An 18052-nucleotide genomic window follows, 5' to 3' on the forward strand; every position below is an offset into this window, starting at 1 on the left:
AATCCAAGAAGGCGACATCCGTTTGTTCGCCATGGTCGATTGTTCTGACCATCCGGTGTACTGTGTCGAGGAGCTGAGTGATAGTAGAGCGTCCTTTGACGAAACCATGTTGCATGGGATAGATTTTATCGGCAATAAAGTTGGAGAAACGATCAAGAACAATGCGCTCAGTAATCTTGGAAATAAGGCTTAACAGTGAGATTGCTCTATAGCTACAGACATCTTCGTTGTCACCTTTTTTATAAACAGGAACAACGTTTGCACGCTTCCAATCCTGTGGGACACAGCCAACTCTTAAAGAAATATTAATTAAACGTGTTAGAGAAGGTGCAATTTCAGATGAACATTCCCGTAATATTCTGCTCGGTATTTGATCAGGGCCACACGCCTTGGATGGGTCAATGTTTTTCAGCGCTTTCAACACTTCCTGGATTGTTGCTTGAATAGAATACAATTCATTATCTTGTGCAGTAAAAGTGGTTGTTGTTTCTACTGTATGCAAATCGGGCTTCAAAAACACGGAGGCAAAAAAGTGATTAAATAGATTTTTGAGTGAGACACTAAAATGCGTAATGATGGCGGCGACTATTCAATCGTCTTTAAACAAATCGGAGATTGAGTTCCTTGAGGAAAACCTTGAAAATAGTTAGAGACCTGAGTCAATAAAGAAGAAGCGATCATTTAAATGAATGATAATGAAATATACGTTCCATCCGCTGTAGGAGAAATATCAACGTTTGCAAAGTGTGCCATGACGACGATGGAGAGGATTGGCTGGGATGCGACAGTCGTGGCCAGTACTTCCACGCAAGTTGCGTCAAAGTAGATTTCTCAGAGACTCTCTCTAACTTCTTTGTCTGCCCTTGTTAGGAGTAATTTTATTTAGCAATAATTTCCATAAAATCCTCTACAATACAAAATAGTAACAGCGTAAAAAACGATCCAAAATAACTCACTTTCGGCTCACATCTACTTTTTTTTTTGTCAAAGCGTCTGGAAAACTATAAATAACCGAGTCCAATCTGAACAGATTCAAAGTCTAATAATCTGATAAGTAAAAGCATATCTAAAACTATACAGAAAAGAGAAAGGTGAATGGAAAATCTAGAACCCTAATTCTACATTTTAGTTAATTTTACAAAATCGTTGCAGATTAGTGACGTAAATTGATATTGGAGAAGATTCTTCCTAGTGTGGGACTGACTTAAGACTAGGCTAGGCTGTGTACAATTCCTGAAGCTCTTGTTCGTTATTTTACAAATCATTTGATGTTTCAGTGTTGACAAGTTTTTCGTATTACATTACTAAAAAAATTGACTTAACGCTCCAAGGAGAATCTCTCTCAAACTTTACTTTTTAAGAGATGAAGCTACCGTCTAAAATTCAAACGTTTCTGTTAGGTTTATTAGCGCATTGATAACGCTGTAAATTAGCTCAAACACACTGAAAACATTTGTATTAGTTTTTGTATATCTTTATACTTTGTTCAGTGCGATCTTACACATTTCGAGTTTGAACTTTTCGTTGGGAATAAGTGGTACAGCTTACATGACATATTTTAGATTTAACCGCTGTACTATAAATTTGTATGTTCGACCCTCGACGAGCGCCTTCTCGGCAAGTAATTCATGGCATTCACCCTGTGTACCCTGTGCACCCTGTGTACCCTGTGTACCCTGTGTACCCTGTGTACCCGTGTGTACCCTGTGTACCCGTGTGTAACCGTGTGTACCCGGTGTACCCTGTCTACCCTGTGTACCCATCTGTACCCTGTGTACCCTGTGTATCCTGTGCAACCTGTGTACCCGTATGTGCCCGTGTATACCCTGTGTACCCTGTATACACTGTGAACCCTCTGTACCCTCTGTACCCGTGTGTACCCGTGTGTACCCTTTGTACCCTGTGTACCCTGTGTACCCTGTGTACCATGTGTACCCTGTATACCCTGTGTACCCTTGTGTACCCTGTGTACCCATGTGTAACCGTGTGTAACCGTGTGTACCCTATGTACCCTGTCTACCCTGTGTACCCGTGTGTACCCGTGTGTACCCTGTGTACCCTCTGTACCCGTGTGTACCCGTGTGTACCCTGTGTACCCTCTGTACCCTGTGTACCCTGTGTACCCTGTGTATCCTGTGCACCCTGTGTACCCGTATGTACCCGTGTATACCCTGTGTACCCTGTGTACACTGTGTACCCTCTGTACCCTCTGTACCCGTGTGTACCCGTGTGTACCCTTTGCACCCTGTGTACCATGTGTACCATGTGTACCCTGTGTACCCTGTGTACCCTATGTACCCTGTATACCCTGTGTACCCGTGTGTACCCTGTGTACCCTGTGTACACTGTGTACCCTGTGTACCCGTGTCTACCCTGTGTACCCGGTGTACCCGTGTCTACCCTGTGTACCCTCTGTACCCGTGTGTACCCGTGTGTACCCGTGTGTACCTTGTGTACCCTGTGTTCCCTGTGTACCCTGTGTACCCTATGTACCCTATGTACCATGTGTACCCGTGTGTACCCTGTGTACCCTGTGTACCCATGTGTACCCTGTGTACCCGTGTGTACCCTGTGTACCCTGTGTACCCTGTGTACCCTGTGTACCCTGTGTACCCTGTGTACCCGTGTGTACCCGTGTGTACCCATGTGTACCCTGTGTACCCGTGTGCACCCTGTGTGCCCTGTGTACACGTGTGTACCCTGTGTACTCTGTGTATCCTGTGTACCTTGTGTACCCGTGTGTACCCGTGTGTACCCTGTGTACCCTGTGTACCCTGTGTACCCGTGTGTACCCGTGTGTACCCTGTATACCCTGTGTACCCTGTGTACCCTGTGTACCCTGTGTACCGTGTGTACCCTGTGTACCCGTGTGTACCCGTGTGTACCCTGTATACCCTGTGTACCCTGTGTAGCCTGTGTACCCTGTGTACCCGTGTGTACCCTTTGCACCCTGTGTACCATGTGTACCATGTGTACCCTGTGTACCCTGTGTACCCTGTGTACCCTGTATACCCTGTGTACCCGTGTGTACCCTGTGTACCCTGTGTACACTGTGTACCCTGTGTACCCGTGTCTACCCTGTGTACCCGGTGTACCCGTGTGTACCCGTGTGTACCCGTGTGTACCCTTTGCACCCTGTGTACCATGTGTACCATGTGTACCCTGTGTACCCTGTGTACCCTGTGTACCCTGTATACCCTGTGTACCCGTGTGTACCCTGTGTACCCTGTGTACACTGTGTACCCTGTGTACCCGTGTCTACCCTGTGTACCCTCTGTACCCGTGTGTACCCGTGTGTACCCGTGTGTACCTTGTGTACCCTGTGTTCCCTGTGTACCCTGTGTACCCTGTGTACCCTATGTACCATGTGTACCCGTGTGTACCCTGTGTACCCTGTGTACCCATGTGTACCCTGTGTACCCGTGTGTACCCTGTGTACCCTGTGTACCCTGTGTACCCTGTGTACCCTGTGTACCCTGTGTACCCTGTGTACCCGTGTGTACCCGTGTGTACCCATGTGTACCCTGTGTACCCGTGTGCACCCTGTGTGCCCTGTGTACACGTGTGTACCCTGTGTACTCTGTGTATCCTGTGTACCTTGTGTACCCGTGTGTACCCGTGTGTACCCTGTGTACCCTGTGTACCCTGTGTACCCGTGTGTACCCGTGTGTACCCTGTATACCCTGTGTACCCTGTGTACCCTGTGTACCCTGTGTACCGTGTGTACCCTGTGTACCCGTGTGTACCCGTGTGTACCCTGTATACCCTGTGTACCCTGTGTAGCCTGTGTACCCTGTGTACCGTGTGTACCCTGTGTACCCGTGTGTACCCGTGTGTACCCTGTATACCCTGTGTACCCTGTGTACCCTGTGTACCCTGTGTACCGTGTGTACCCTGTGTACCCGTGTGTACCCGTGTGTACCCATGTGCACCCTGTCTACCCTGTCTACCCTGTGCAGCCTGTGTACCCTGTGCAAAAGAATGGGTAACAGGGAGTCTATATGGAGACTGCCATGAATTACTTGCCGCCTTCGATATGGCGTCATCCCCATGAATCGAAGCAAATCACATGAAGATCTAGCTAAGGTAAGAGAACAAATTTTAAATTAAGCATAATACTTCAAGATGGCAGTAATGGTTCAGGAGATTGTTTGTTTTTTCAACTGTAGTTATTGCTTCAGGACTCGGGCTATTTTGCGCGATTGCAGCGCAAATCGAGGTGACTCAGCTAGTATGAGTGTCATTTCAGGTACAATTTAAACAGAAAAACTTGTTATCCTGTGACGTTTGATCGTTGATCATGAGGTAAACAGGACTCAAGGCCTATTCCACGTCTGAAGTTTGAGTCTTCGTGGAGGGAGAGTCGAAGTTTTAGGTGTTCATAAACAATAGCCCCATTTTGGCGCTAAAAATTAAAAGTCCAACCATTAACTCGAGCCTTTGTGGGAAATCGAGAAAGGCTCGAGGTATTAGGAGTTGTAGTTAATTATATAGAAGTCGAGTGAAAACAGAAGCCTAAATTACCGCAGAAACCAGAACGTAACGTAAATATTTTGAGATGCAGTACACTGCTTGGTTTGATTTGTCACGTATTTGGTTCAATTTATCAAGGGTAAAAATACCTCAATACAGGAAATTAATGATGCACCTTATTGGCGCGATTTAATGCATCTTAATTATTCTTTTGTCAATTAAAATCACTCTAATTTTTGTATGTAGTTTTACAGCACCTTTATTCCAATATTAAAAACCTCATCTGCTTAGAGCTCCACTATGAATGCCTTGGGGTCACTATCTGCCAATTTTTCTTTAACAACTGAGTTCAAAGTATCTTTTGACTGGACTTCTTATCTAAAGTTTAATGTCTCTTGTTGATTCATATATATACCCAATGCAGAGAATTAATAATTTTCGCTCCGATGAAGGGCTAACGCTTGAAACATCAGCTTTTGTAACCGTTACGGTGGCCAATTTACCATTTCGGCTAAAAAATAGATTGGAGAAGTGGTTTTCCACTTTTTGTTACCAGATGGCTGAATGGTGTTGCTATCTAATATGATTTTATACTAATGCTTGCAGTGCATCCCAGTCGAACCATTGGGTACAGAGGACCTTTGTTATATTCAGCAGTTAAGGTTTGGGAGTTTTATCCATCTGGATTTTCTTTTTTAATTTGATGGAGTTATCACCATCAATTTAAACTACTGTAGAAGTTTGTTTTGATTTTAAATTTACTTTGAAATTCCTCCATTTATAAGGTAGGCATTTCCATTGTCATCAACAACTCTTGAATAAAGAGGACTTTTCAATGAAAGCAGTGTTTCCAAAATCACATGTCATTTTCAATAGTTGTTAAGTAAAGCAATAATGCAGGGATTTCAACCCATGCCTGCCAGATACTACTTGGGCATCGTACCAACTGAACTACAAACTGTAGGCAAACTTTTTGGGTGAAGGGACCTGCTAAGGTTTGGAGTAACCTTAAGGTGGCAAATCTTAGTTCCTTTGAGATGGCTCTCCCTTTTATCATCCAGTGCCGTATAAAATAGTTTTTTTGAAAAAGAAATGTTGCTAGATATAAGTTATTTGACCTGTGATATCAGTTTCTATGGTTATGTTGTGGAAAAAAACATCTAAAGGTGTTTTGAGAAAATTAAGGATTTGTTTTCTTAAATTAAAGACAAAAAACTTGCAGAGAACAAGCTGGAAAAATTATACAATCCATACCCCATTGATGGGATTTGATGTGTGAGTGCAGGCAAACTCTTTAACTCTTGTCAGTGACCAAGACAGACATTGTCCTCGCAATATCAATACATTATCAAGCAGACAAGTGATAAGCATAATTAACAATTATTCGCTGAAGGAAAAGTGAATATTGGTGAATATTCCCCGAGATGAAGTCAAGAGGAATATTCACCAATATTCACAAGCCTGAGGCGAATAATTGTTTTAGTATAATTACTCAGGTGATTATAGAAATGAGCAAAGGAATGTTTAATTTCATTTGTCATTGTCACACATCAGTGAACAACTGAGCGAGAGCTGCTCGCATGGACAACAGACTATTTCTCTCACAAAAAGTCCCATAGTTTTATGAGCAGATCTGGCTGTTGATGGTATTATAACAGACGAGACAAAAACTCCTAATGACAAAATCTATACTTTAATCATGTGGAGACAATTGTAGCTTTGTCTGCTCATAGGGAGAGGCCCTTAGGTTAATACATATATCTTATTAACCAAGTGCAAGGGCCATACTGGGAGAATATCGGCCCGAGGTCTTGACAGTACGGACTGAGCGTCACTCAGTCCGTACAAAAAAGACCGAGGGCTGATATTCTTCCAGTACGGTCCCAAGCAAGCTTGGTTAATAAGAGACTTATTATGACCGGCAATAGAGCATTTTCATTGGTTGATTTTAGTTATTGGCCCTCTGACTGCCCGAGTCGTGTAATAATACGCATTTATGTTTTAGATTTTTATTGAAATTTTCATCATGATTCCTTTTTATCTCATAAGCAGATTCTTTCTAGTATGGTCTATTGGAAATCTCTTTAGTCCATTGTTTATAATTTTTGTTGCTACACTTGGTGGTTAAATTTGGAGTGACTAATCCTTCCCACAGGTCTTTTGACCAAACCTTTTCACAGTCACAACTATAAATAAAAGCTTAAAATAAAAAATCTTAGGAACTAAAACTTTGTCTTTGTTTGTGCTGACTAAATGTAAAGTGTTCCTTTGTAGATGCTGGCTAGTAATTTGCACCTTCTTGTGAATCCCTTTGTAAGTGGCAATTGTTATAATAATACTTCCTTTCTATAAAAGTACTGCAGCTGTTTTAAGTACATTTCAACTCAAAATGCTATCCAATTGATCTGCCCATTCAAGCTTAATCTAAGGCTACCAAAATTGAAAAGTAAATTGCTGTCAAATAATTTTATGCCCCACTGAATGTATTTCTTTTCTTCAGGCATTCTAGATTACTTTGAAGGAGTGTCTCCCAATTGATGCTTACATGACAAAAACAGAAATATCCAGTGCTAACAAGGTACACAGCAACTGCAAAATCAAATCAAGGGTTAAAGAATCTGATAAACCTGAAGGCAACTGGTGTGTGGAAAAGGTATTTAAATGCAAAACTTGTGACAATTGTTTTACACAAAAAGGACACCTTCAAATACATGAAAGATCCCACACAGGAGAGGGTCATACCAGTGCAAATTTTGTGACAAGTGGTTTGCTTCAACAGGAAATCTAAAATCACATGAACAATCTCACACAGGAGAGAAACCATACCAGAGCAAATCTTGTGAGAAGTGTTTTGAACATAAAAAAGATCTTAAGAGTATATGAAAGATCCCATACTGGAGAGATGCCATATCAGTGCAAAACTTGTGATAAGTGCTTTACTGCAAAGGGAAGTCTTAGAATACATGAAAGATCCCATACTGGAGAGAAGCCATACCAGTGCATATCTTGTGATAAGTGTTTTAAACATAAAAAAAGTCTTAGAGTACATGAAAGATCCCACACTGGAGAGAAGCCATATCAGTGCAAAACTTATGATAAGTGTTTTAAACATAAAAACGATCTTAGAGTACATGAAAGATCTCACACTGGAGAGAAACCATACCAGTGCAAATCTTGTGATAAGTGTTTTAAACATAAAAAAGATCTTAAAAGACATGAAAGATCCCACACTGGAGAGAGGCCATATCAGTGCAAAACTTGTGATAAGTGTTTTACTCGAAAGGACTGTCTACAAGTACATGAAAGATCCCACACTGGAGAGAGGCCATATCAGTGCAAAACTTGTGAAAAGTGTTTTACTCGAAAGGGATATCTACAAATACACAAAAGATCCCACACCGGAGAAAAGTCATATCAGTGCAAAACTTGTGAAAAGTGTTTTACTCGAAAGGGACATCTACAAGTGCATGAAAGATCCCATACTGGAGAGAAGCCATACCAGTGCAAAACTTGTGAAAAGTGTTTTACTCGAAAGGGATATCTACAAATACACGAAAGATCCCACACCGGAGAAAAGTCATATCAGTGCAAAACTTGTGAAAAGTGTTTTACTCGAAAGGGACATCTACAAGTGCATGAAAGATCCCATACTGGAGAGAAGCCATACCAGTGCAAAACTTGTGAAAAGTGTTTTACTCGAAAGGGATATCTACAAATACACGAAAGATCCCACACCGGAGAAAAGTCATATCAGTGCAAAACTTGTGAAAAGTGTTTTGCTCAAAAGGGACATCTACAAGTGCATGAAAGATCCCACACCGGAGAGAAGCCATACCAGTGCAAAACTTGTGAAAAGTGTTTTGCTCGAAAGGGACATCTACAAGTGCATGAAAGATCCCACACCGGAGAGAAGCCATACCAGTGCAAACCTTGTGACAAGTGGTTTACTGAAAAAGGAAGTCTACAAAAACATGAAAGATCGAAGATACATTTTCGAGTGGTTGGAAGATCCCACACTGAAGAGAAGCTGTACCAGTGCAAAACGTGTGAGAAGTGTTTTACTCGAAAGGGAACACTGCGAAAACATGAAAGATTGCACTTTGAACTGCAGCCATATTCTTCAGACCACGATGAAACATTTACTTGCTGGATTTGCCAGGAGGAACTGAGCAGTGCTTCCCAACTCCTTAGCCACTACGATGAACACATGAAGTTGCCTTCAGTTGATATTCTTGTTGACCAGCCTATCTGATTTGCTTTCGGCTGATTCGCACATATCAATATAGACTGAAACCTAATATTTCGGAAATTAAGAAAAGTTGTTAGTGAACAAAAAATTGATATGCATAGCTGTTACAGTTTTTTGTTGCGTTTTTGCGACATTTAATTAAGAAATTAAAGTTCCATTTGTTCTAATATTATTGTTTTACAATAAAATCTCTTCAGTTCTTTAAACTGTTTGAACGAGACACGTTTTGCAACTACATATAACACAATACCAAAGAAAAGTCAGCGTTTTGGACGTGTTTTGATGGTGTATGACATGTTTGACTGTAGCACTCGTACCTGATGTCTCGGGCCATCTTTTGGAATGTCACTAATTGGTTCCAGCTGGAAAAGCTTCTTGCCGGGAGAAGGTGGGGGGGTTGGGGTGGAGTCACATTGCGTGCCATTGCTAGGAACGATAGGCCACATAATGAAGAATCTTGTATTTTTGCGATAGCGCTATTTCACTCTCGCGTGAAAGTGTTAGGTGTTGTGCAAGTCTGAAAGTTACCACCTTGCACTCTGAGAGCTTACATTCAGACTTTTCTTCTTACTCCCATTTGTATCAGTAATGAGAGCCGGCGAGCAGCCTCGGGTGGACGAGGTAATTTACGATAGTTTCTCTAACACCCATTCTAGCATTTATTGCGGACATCAGAAGAGTTGTTAAGTCTTAACTAATTCCTTCCTTTCTTGTTTCGTTTTGTTTTATAATGTTTCTTTTTTGTGTGGGTTTTTTTGTTTTTGTTTTGTTCTCTTATTTTGTTGTTGTTTTTTTTCTCTCTTGTTTGCATTATATTTGTTTTGTTTTGTTTTTGTTTTGTTTTCTGAGTTGGTTTTTGGATTTGTCTATTTGTCCTAGAGCTATTTCTTCCGTTATCGTGTAGATTGAAGTAATGTGAAACACCGCAAATACTCAATTTGTTGAGTTCACAGGTGGAGATCATGGATCATGCGCTGATCGAGAGTGACTGAGAAACGCTTTTGAAAGGAAATCTCAAATTTTTACACGTACTTCATCTGCGGTGAGTGACAGTTCATATTTCTTTAATCACATCGCTATTGCAGCCCTCTTACGAGCTTCTTTTACAGTATATGGCTAATTTCGCATTTATTCTCATCTCACGACTAAACGAAACTGACTGAAGATCTTGCTGGTCCACCAACAGAGTCAGGAAACTAATTTTAATTACAATTATGTTTCGATTTTTTGTCAGGCGAGTCTTGCAAGTGGAAATATTTCAGTTGTGAACTACAAGAAATCTTAATAGGGTCTTGTTTGACTTCTCTGGTGTAAATAAGCACATCATTTCATCGTTTTTCCCTTTGAAGTCAACAGTTACAAGCAGTGAAGGTCAACCCTCTAGGTGTGTTTCTTCGTGTCTGCTAAATGGATTTGTTCGAATTCGACGTGGAGGAGTGATGGATGTCATTTTGTCACGAATCTTCGTCAAGGTATATAACTCAGGTATTAATAATTTTCGATAGAAATACGGTTTTCATGTTTTTGTCCTTTCCCTTAAATACTGAATGAATGAGAAGAATGTAAAAATGTAAAAAGAAAGCATGACAGTTGTTCGTAAACCGGATGACTTTCATAGCAACAGAGCGAAATGTTGCTTTACTGTTCGCGTATTAATCGCTTATGTTATCAAGATCCTCTTTACTTTTGAACCTACAATCAGCGACAAAATTGTTGACACAGTGACCTTTTCAAATCCTTATTACTTCAATTTCATCTCTTTTGCCCTCGTTAAGTTTGACCCATTCGCCCCCGCTTTAGGGGTTAGGGTTTAACTTCGCCCTAACATGGGCATTTATTATGGAAATATTTATAATATTTCTTCCTCCATTCGACAAAAATTATCGTTATTAGACGCGAGTGCTCCAACTAAGTCTGTTTTTCTTACAGCGTAAAGCCTGGGATGGAATGGTCTGGAAATGAAGAAATACATGGGAGGAAAGCAGAATGGGATAGCATCTTAAAAGGTTTGCTATTTAGTTTTTTCAGAGCCCATTTTAAAGCAATGATTATGTTTTGGTTTTTTCGTAATTTTATGAATGCCTTAGAGCCAAACTGTTAAATATCTAAATAATTTGAATATATCAACAAAGTTGAAATGGTAAATTGGCCACCGTTACGATTATAAAAGCTGACGTTTCGAGCGTTAGCCCTTCGTCGGAGCGAATAGGGGAATTGTGGGTTGTGTGTGCTTTTAAAGGCAGAAAAAGGAGCTACGTGATTGGTGGGAACATGGCAACGAGAAAAACACGAATAAATTAAAAAAGCGTTTGTTGATACCTGTGGGATTTAGACTGCTCGTTTGAAAGATGAGCTTTTGTTCAAGGGTTTTCCGGCTTTCCGTGTTACCTAAGTGTAAGGAAAGACCGCAGATTGCCATGTGTTGCTTAGAATGGTTAGGTAAATTAAAATTTCTAGTGACTGGTTTCGATGTGTCCTTGTCATTCCTCTCCACATCGCGAAGATGTTCTCGGAATCGGTCACCTAGTCTTCTGCCTGTTTCGCCGATGTAAATCTTTTTGCAATAAGTGCAAGTTATGCAATAGATGACATTGGCGGAGGTGCACGTTAAGTGATCGGTGATCTTAATGGATCGTTTGGGTCCCGATATTTTCTCAGTGTTGGAAAGGACACCTTTTGAATCGTGCACGAGCGCATTTAAAAGTGCATGGTTGGTCATTAGTATGAAAAGAACTTCTGACCAAAAAATTGCCTATGTTTTTGTCGCATTTGAATGAAATGATCGGAGGCTGCGAAAAGATAGTGCTTGTCTCTGGATCGTTTTGAAGTAATTTGAAGTTTTTAAGAATGATGGATTTATCTGAGTGGTTGTGAGGGTCAAACGTGAGAGTGAATGGAATGCGGTCGGAATCTTCCTTATGAGACGTTTGTAGTGCTGAATGTCGATCAATAAGTTGTGCGCGGTGGTAACCCGCTTGAACGACAGAATCAGGGTAACCACGTTTATCAAAAAACTGGCACATTGACTCTGATTTGTGGTGGAAATCAGAGTCATCATTATATAAACGACGAAGTCTTAGAAACTGAGAAAAAGGAATGGAATTCTTAACGTGAGATGGACGCGAAGTCGAAAACAGCAAGTAATTATGCGAGTCTGTAGGTTTGTGATACACACAAGTGCATAAACCGATACCTTCAATTGAAACTGACGTGGAAAGGAATGACAAGGACACATCAAAACCAGTCGCTAGGCATTTTAATTTACCTAACCATTCTAAGCAACACATCGCAATCTGCGGTCTTTCCTTACACTTAGGTAGCACGGAAAGCCGGAAAACTCTAGAACAAAAGCTCATCTTTCAAACCGGGAGTCTAAATCCCACAGGTATCAACGAACGCTTTTCATTCCACTAATTTATTCGTGTTTTTGTCGTTGCCATGTTCCCTTCAATCACGTAGCTCCATTTTCTGCCTTTAAGAGCACACACAACCCACAATTCCCCAATTCGCTCCGACGAAGGTCTAACGCTCGAAACGTCAGCTTTTATAATCGTAACGGTGTCCAATTTACCATTTCAACTTTGTTGATATTTTCAAATTATTTCGTTACCCTCACCGACGCAGCCCCAAACAGTTTCCTTAGAAACTAACAGCCTTTATTAAATATCTAAGCTCTTGAGCCCAAAACTAGGTCAGTACACTCCAAAAATTAAAGACAATGAATTAAGTTTTTGAATATATTCTTTTTATCCCTGATAGGTGAGATGGGTAAAAACGTTTTTTGGAAATTAGAGCTTTTTACTCGAGCCTTTTTTGCTCGAGCCTATGTATGCCAAGTAGTGTCGCTGAGTAGTTGTGTACGAGTTCTACCTCGCTCGATGAAAACTTTGGAGCCTAACTGTCAAATGGCGTAGCTTTTGAGGCAAAGAACAAGTTCACTGTGCTTTTTTAAAATTGATACCTTTCTTTTTTAAAGCACTAATTATGTTTTGCTGGAGCCAAATAGTCAAATGGCTTTTGAGGCTAGAACAAACTCTGCTCCAGAAATTTATATTTCTAATTTTTTTTTTCAAGAACTCTTGTTTACATCTCTGTAAAGCTTAACTCTCTGAGGATTTTTTTTAACTTAAAATTTATTCATAAAAGATTTGAAAGCTTAATTGAATGCCAAAATTCTCTAAGGCGAAACCATTTTCAAAAAGGAAACTCCGAAAATTTATATTCCTCAAACTGTTTGAAGGACTCATTTTTAAATCAGTGAAGGGTTTGATATTATTTGTAATGAGCATAACACCAACGATGGTTGTTGGTTGAAGAACTCAGCTTGAATCTTGAATAAATTGAATTCGTGTTTCTATGATATTTTCTGGTCCAGTCGTTACGTATGGTACTTTTAAAAAACATTTTAACTTGTTAAAAAGCATCACGAAAAGTTGTAGTCTAAAAAAACTGTTTGGATATAGAAATATGAACGTTGCAAACTTTATCCTGCTCGGTGTGAACCCAAATTTTTTGAAACCCCCTTTATCGTATTGCGTAAATATGCTGAAGAAATCGAGTTTTGAATGTGATAAAATCAAGAATTGCTTCAAAAATATTCACAAGGATCGAATTCTTCAAAGGAATGAATTTATTTATTTCACGTGAAGGACTGTTTAAAATATTCAGATTTTACTGCCTAAATGTCTTGGATCTAAAATTTTGAAAAACAGTTTACTAAGTAATTGACATCAAGCTGATTTAAATATACATGAATTTGAGTGAAGGATTTTAAGAAAGTCAGGAACGTAGCGAAGGAAAAGTTTCAACGAGCAGAACAGTAGCTCAGCACGTGCGTTTCAAGACTTCAAAAGACCTAATGACAGAATTTGAGAATTTCTCAGCTGTTCTATCAAAAACAACAACGTATAATTACTAAATACTAAGATACAACCATTTCAGGAATATCAATTTTGAGAGCGCAGGTTTCTTTAAAAACAGTAGTAAAAGCAAAGATCTATCACTCTTAATAAATAATTGTAAAACTGTGATATCTACCGCTAGGCCGCTTCGAATTTTGCATTTTTTTATATATTCGATATCTTCTAAGCTTATTTTACAAAGTTATTATACTTCATTCCCGTATTCATTTATCTATCTATTCTATACATTATGAATTAAAGTGTTAATAATTTTCACTTTGGGTAGCTTAGGTATATTGTAATACGTAAATAGCGTCCCCAATTAGTTTTCTTCAAGCTAAATACTATTGACACTTTGAAAAGTCCTTCATTCATTAATTTGAATTTTTTAGAACATTGATCAGTAATTACGATATTATCTTTTAATCTAGGTTGCGTTTACGTTTAGGTTCCTTGACATAGACGTGAGGCGTGAGTAGTCCAGTGGTCAGTGCGCTGGACTCTGGGTCAGATGGCCCGGGTTCAAGTCCTGGCTGGGGCTTGACGTTGGGTCCTTAAACAAGACGCTTCACTCACATTGCTTCGTCTTCTCGGATAGGACGTAAAGCCATAGGTCCCGTCTCCTGCACCTATCAATTAGTTAATTTCGGCAGGGGACGTTAAAGAACCCACATCACGAGATTATTGTGATGTGGTCTGGCCTTGTTACTGGGAATGGGGCATCTGTAAAATTTCTTCTTTATTTATTGTAAACTGCCGCCGGCAGTCTGGAAAAGTCGCCCGCACAGTGTTGTAAAGCGCATTAGGCATTTACATGGAAATGCGCTATAGAAATTGATCAATATTATTATTATTATTATTATTATAGACAAAGATCATTTCAGGATTTCTATACTGATCTCTTTCATTGCCAAATACATTGAACTCTGTCATCATTAAAATCATTTTTCCTCACCATCCGCCTTACAACTCTTATGATGTTAGTTGGGAAAATTTGCCGTTGGATCAACCGTTCAACCCCTAATTGACACTGTCCTTTATTCTCAGCACTTGTCTGCTAGATTTTGAACTTATATTGTAAGGAGAATTTCAGGCTTGGTCACAGGTAGGAGTTAAAGGGGTCCCCAGGGAGCTTCAACAGTAAGGATGGCAACGCCAAGGAAAACGTCCATTAAAAAATGTATTTCTACTTTTAATTAGAATTTCGAAAATGGCTGCATGTGTTTACTATCTCATACTGCGCCATAACTCAGCCCCAACATAACGTTCAACGGTAGCGTCGAGTTCCAAATGGAAATAAAAATAATTTGCCGTCGCGGTTTCGGTTCGCAGACGACGTAAATTTTGGTGATTTCACGTTGCAACTCCCCTTCGCTTGTTGATTAATTGCGCATTATCATTTTCTTGTAGATGGTCTGTAATCAAACCACAAGACGGACATTTCTCTCGAAATCAGTACAGCGAATCACAACCAGAAAAATTATGGAACTTGAGTCGGAACACATTTATTTCACAATATTGTGAGACATTCTAGTTGACATTGTCAAGAACTTTTCAACGAGTTAAATTTTCCCGCCAAAAAAATCAGAAAAAATACGGGAGCTTTTAATACGCATGCGCCAATTCATTTTAATTATGAAAGTAACATTTGTTCAAATGTAGCGAATTTTCCCGCCAAAAGACAGAAAAAATACGTATGCGCCGATTTTAATAATCTAATTATTTATATACATTCAATATGCCTCGCATATTTCATTCAAAAAAATTATTTCATTTACATTCTAATTCTTTTCAATGGCTAGTTAATTAGATAAGTGATTTTCTATCAAATCAATTAAAAGGTGTCTAGAAAAATTTTTCGTATACATACTAAGACTTTTGGCGGGAAAGTTTGAATCAATTTGCACAGTTTTCCCTGGCAACTTTTTCAGCAAAAATTTTAACGAGGCTTCCTTTTAAATTTCCCGCCACAAAAAAATTCCAGCATCATCTCGCGCAAAAAAGTGAAAACTGAGGGCCAATTCATTCTTGGCTTAAACAGAAGTAAACACGATTTTGCATCTACTCTGTCTTACTCTTTTGAAATATTTAAAAATTCAGTTTTTCGCACGAGACGAAGTTTAAGAGTTTTTAAGGAAAAGGCATCAAGGCAAGGTGTGGAGATTTTACTCCAAAATAATCGCCGAAATAGAATTAGTAAAAGTTGTTGCAGATGTTTTAACTTGTATATGGCCAAATTAGTTTTTTTAGGTTACAAGTTGCCATGATGCTTTTTCAAAATACAAGATCTAAAACGCAGCCAGTCTTCGAATGTAACACTGGAGAGAAGAAAGAAAAACATTCAAAAAACTATTTTCAAGATATTGAACTGAATTTGTGAAACAATTTTTTTAATGAAACAGTTCTACTTTGATCTCGGATATATCAACAAATTTGAAATGGTAAATTGGCCACCGTAACGATTACCAAAGCTGACGTTTTGAGCGTTAGCCCTTCGTCGGAGCGAAGGCCGTATCATTCTCTACATAATCAAGTCAACAAATTACAATTTTGAACTTGAGTTTTTCTGAAATCTATAATTCTATTGTAGAAAGGTTTTTGGAGAGGATGGTAGAATCATTCGAGATTGCTCTGCAAGAGCCAAGAAATTTCACGATGAGATTTCTAGGGATTTTACTGAGTTCACGACGCATGTCAAAAACCGAAATAGTTTCAATGTTGATTCCGTTTTGATTTCGGTTGCAAGAATTAACACGTCTTATAGTTTGGCTCCAGATCAATTAAACTCAAATGTTGCTAGAAAAAATTTTCAGGTATAATTTACTCGTTTTCTCGAAAGAAATGATAGAAATTTGAGTTTAGTGCCAAGGCTGAAAGAATGGTCAATAAAACTCCGCGTTCTTCATCAAACAATATCACAAATTTTCGATTCCGTTTCATAATTTGAAAAGCAAAAAAAAAAAAAAGATGAAAAGAAAGAGTTTAAAAACTTTTCTTAATTCCTATATTACACCCAAATGACAGCACCAAAGAACTTCCCTGTGCTACAGCTACGCTACGCAGGGGCGGATCTAGGACTTTTTTGAGGAGGGGATACACCACTAAAGAATGGCGTAACAGACTGGTGACCAGACGTAAACAAATTGTAATAGCGAATACGAAGAAGGCTTTAGCCTAGGCAATAACATAATATGAACTGCTGAGAATACATATCAAACGATACAGTAGTCAGGAATACCACTTGTTTTAGAAAGCCGCAGTTTATCTCAGGGGGGGGGGGGTCGCGCACCCCCTGCACCCTCCCCCTAGATCCGCCCCTTAAAATCAAACGCCTGGCCCTAATAGAAACGAAGGTATTAATTGTTGTGTCGAGTCCAACATAACTTTTAAGTTGCACTGTTAAAACCAATCATTCCAACAGAGACAGTGTTACATAAACCAGCGAGACGAAAACCTATGCAACATCACATCTTAGAACTGTCGAGTTTAAAACAGGAAAAACAATATCTAACTAATTGAAAATAAATTTTGCATCAACTTCTTAATTCAAGTCTGCGCGTTTCTTTTTAACGAATTACTAGCCACAAATACCAACTGAATACATAGTTCCTTACAATTCAAGGTCGAAGAAGATTTGAATATTGCCTAAATGTATTGTTTATTCTTGGGAGAGATTTCCTGAAACAAAGCCCTTTCTTTTGTCCAAGTGTTGTATGCATAATAAACTTTGGGATTACGAGGAAATCATGCCAGAATTTGCTGTAGGGTTTCTCTACAAGCACAACGCAATCCGAACACGCGTAAAAGCTGCATCGCAAAAAACCAAGAAAGTCTCAACTAAAATCTCAAAACTGAATAAAATCTCGAATTCTGATTGGTTTACCAAGCAAGGTATTAGCCGAGTTCAAAACGAGGCTAAGTGATATTGTTTCACCTCTCTTATTTCGCGCTCAGAGTAAAAAAAAAGCAATGTTATGATTGCTGTTTTCTTTTTTTCTTATTTTTATTCAGTTCTGCGATTCAAGGAAAATCCATTACCTGACTCGCGAATTCCGTGTTAAATTACACTTGAAAACCGGCAATATCGCACGAATCGCGAAGCGACGAGTGCGATATCAGTTTTCGCTTGCAATTTAAACGCGGAATTCCTCGTCAAGCAGTAAATTTTCCTATATGGAATCCGATGAAAAACACAAATTGGACTTGGTGGGCTGCTTTTGCATATGCTCGTATTGCATGTACGAACAAACACTTTGTTGCCTGAAGGAATTATTTCGAGACAATTACAAAATAAAAACCATTTTCTTAGCAAAAATGCCCTTAAAAAATAAAGGTCTTGATTTTTCTTTTAATTTTGTACCGGATTAATGACGACTGACATTTCGCAAAAGTGGTGTTTTAGTGACAGATGAACTTGCTTATTTTGAAT

At 39.3% G+C, this 18052-nt stretch overlaps 1 protein-coding gene across 1 annotated transcript; it reads left to right on the plus strand.

Moving 5' to 3' along the window:
- The first annotated feature begins 7214 nt into the window (after positions 1-7214).
- Positions 7215-14580, plus strand: LOC148718566 (uncharacterized). The gene is made up of 4 exons (XM_088741179.1): positions 7215-9764; positions 9957-10194; positions 10652-10728; positions 12482-14580. The coding sequence occupies exon 1, from the start codon at positions 7353-7355 to the stop codon at positions 8640-8642; it is 1290 nt and encodes a 429-aa protein (XP_088597305.1). The 5' UTR covers positions 7215-7352; the 3' UTR covers positions 8643-9764; positions 9957-10194; positions 10652-10728; positions 12482-14580.
- The last annotated feature ends 3472 nt before the right edge of the window (positions 14581-18052 follow it).

This window comes from Stylophora pistillata, chromosome 12, assembly GCF_964205215.1.
Source record: "Stylophora pistillata chromosome 12, jaStyPist1.2, whole genome shotgun sequence".
In the NCBI taxonomy this organism is placed as follows: domain Eukaryota; kingdom Metazoa; phylum Cnidaria; class Anthozoa; order Scleractinia; family Pocilloporidae; genus Stylophora; species Stylophora pistillata.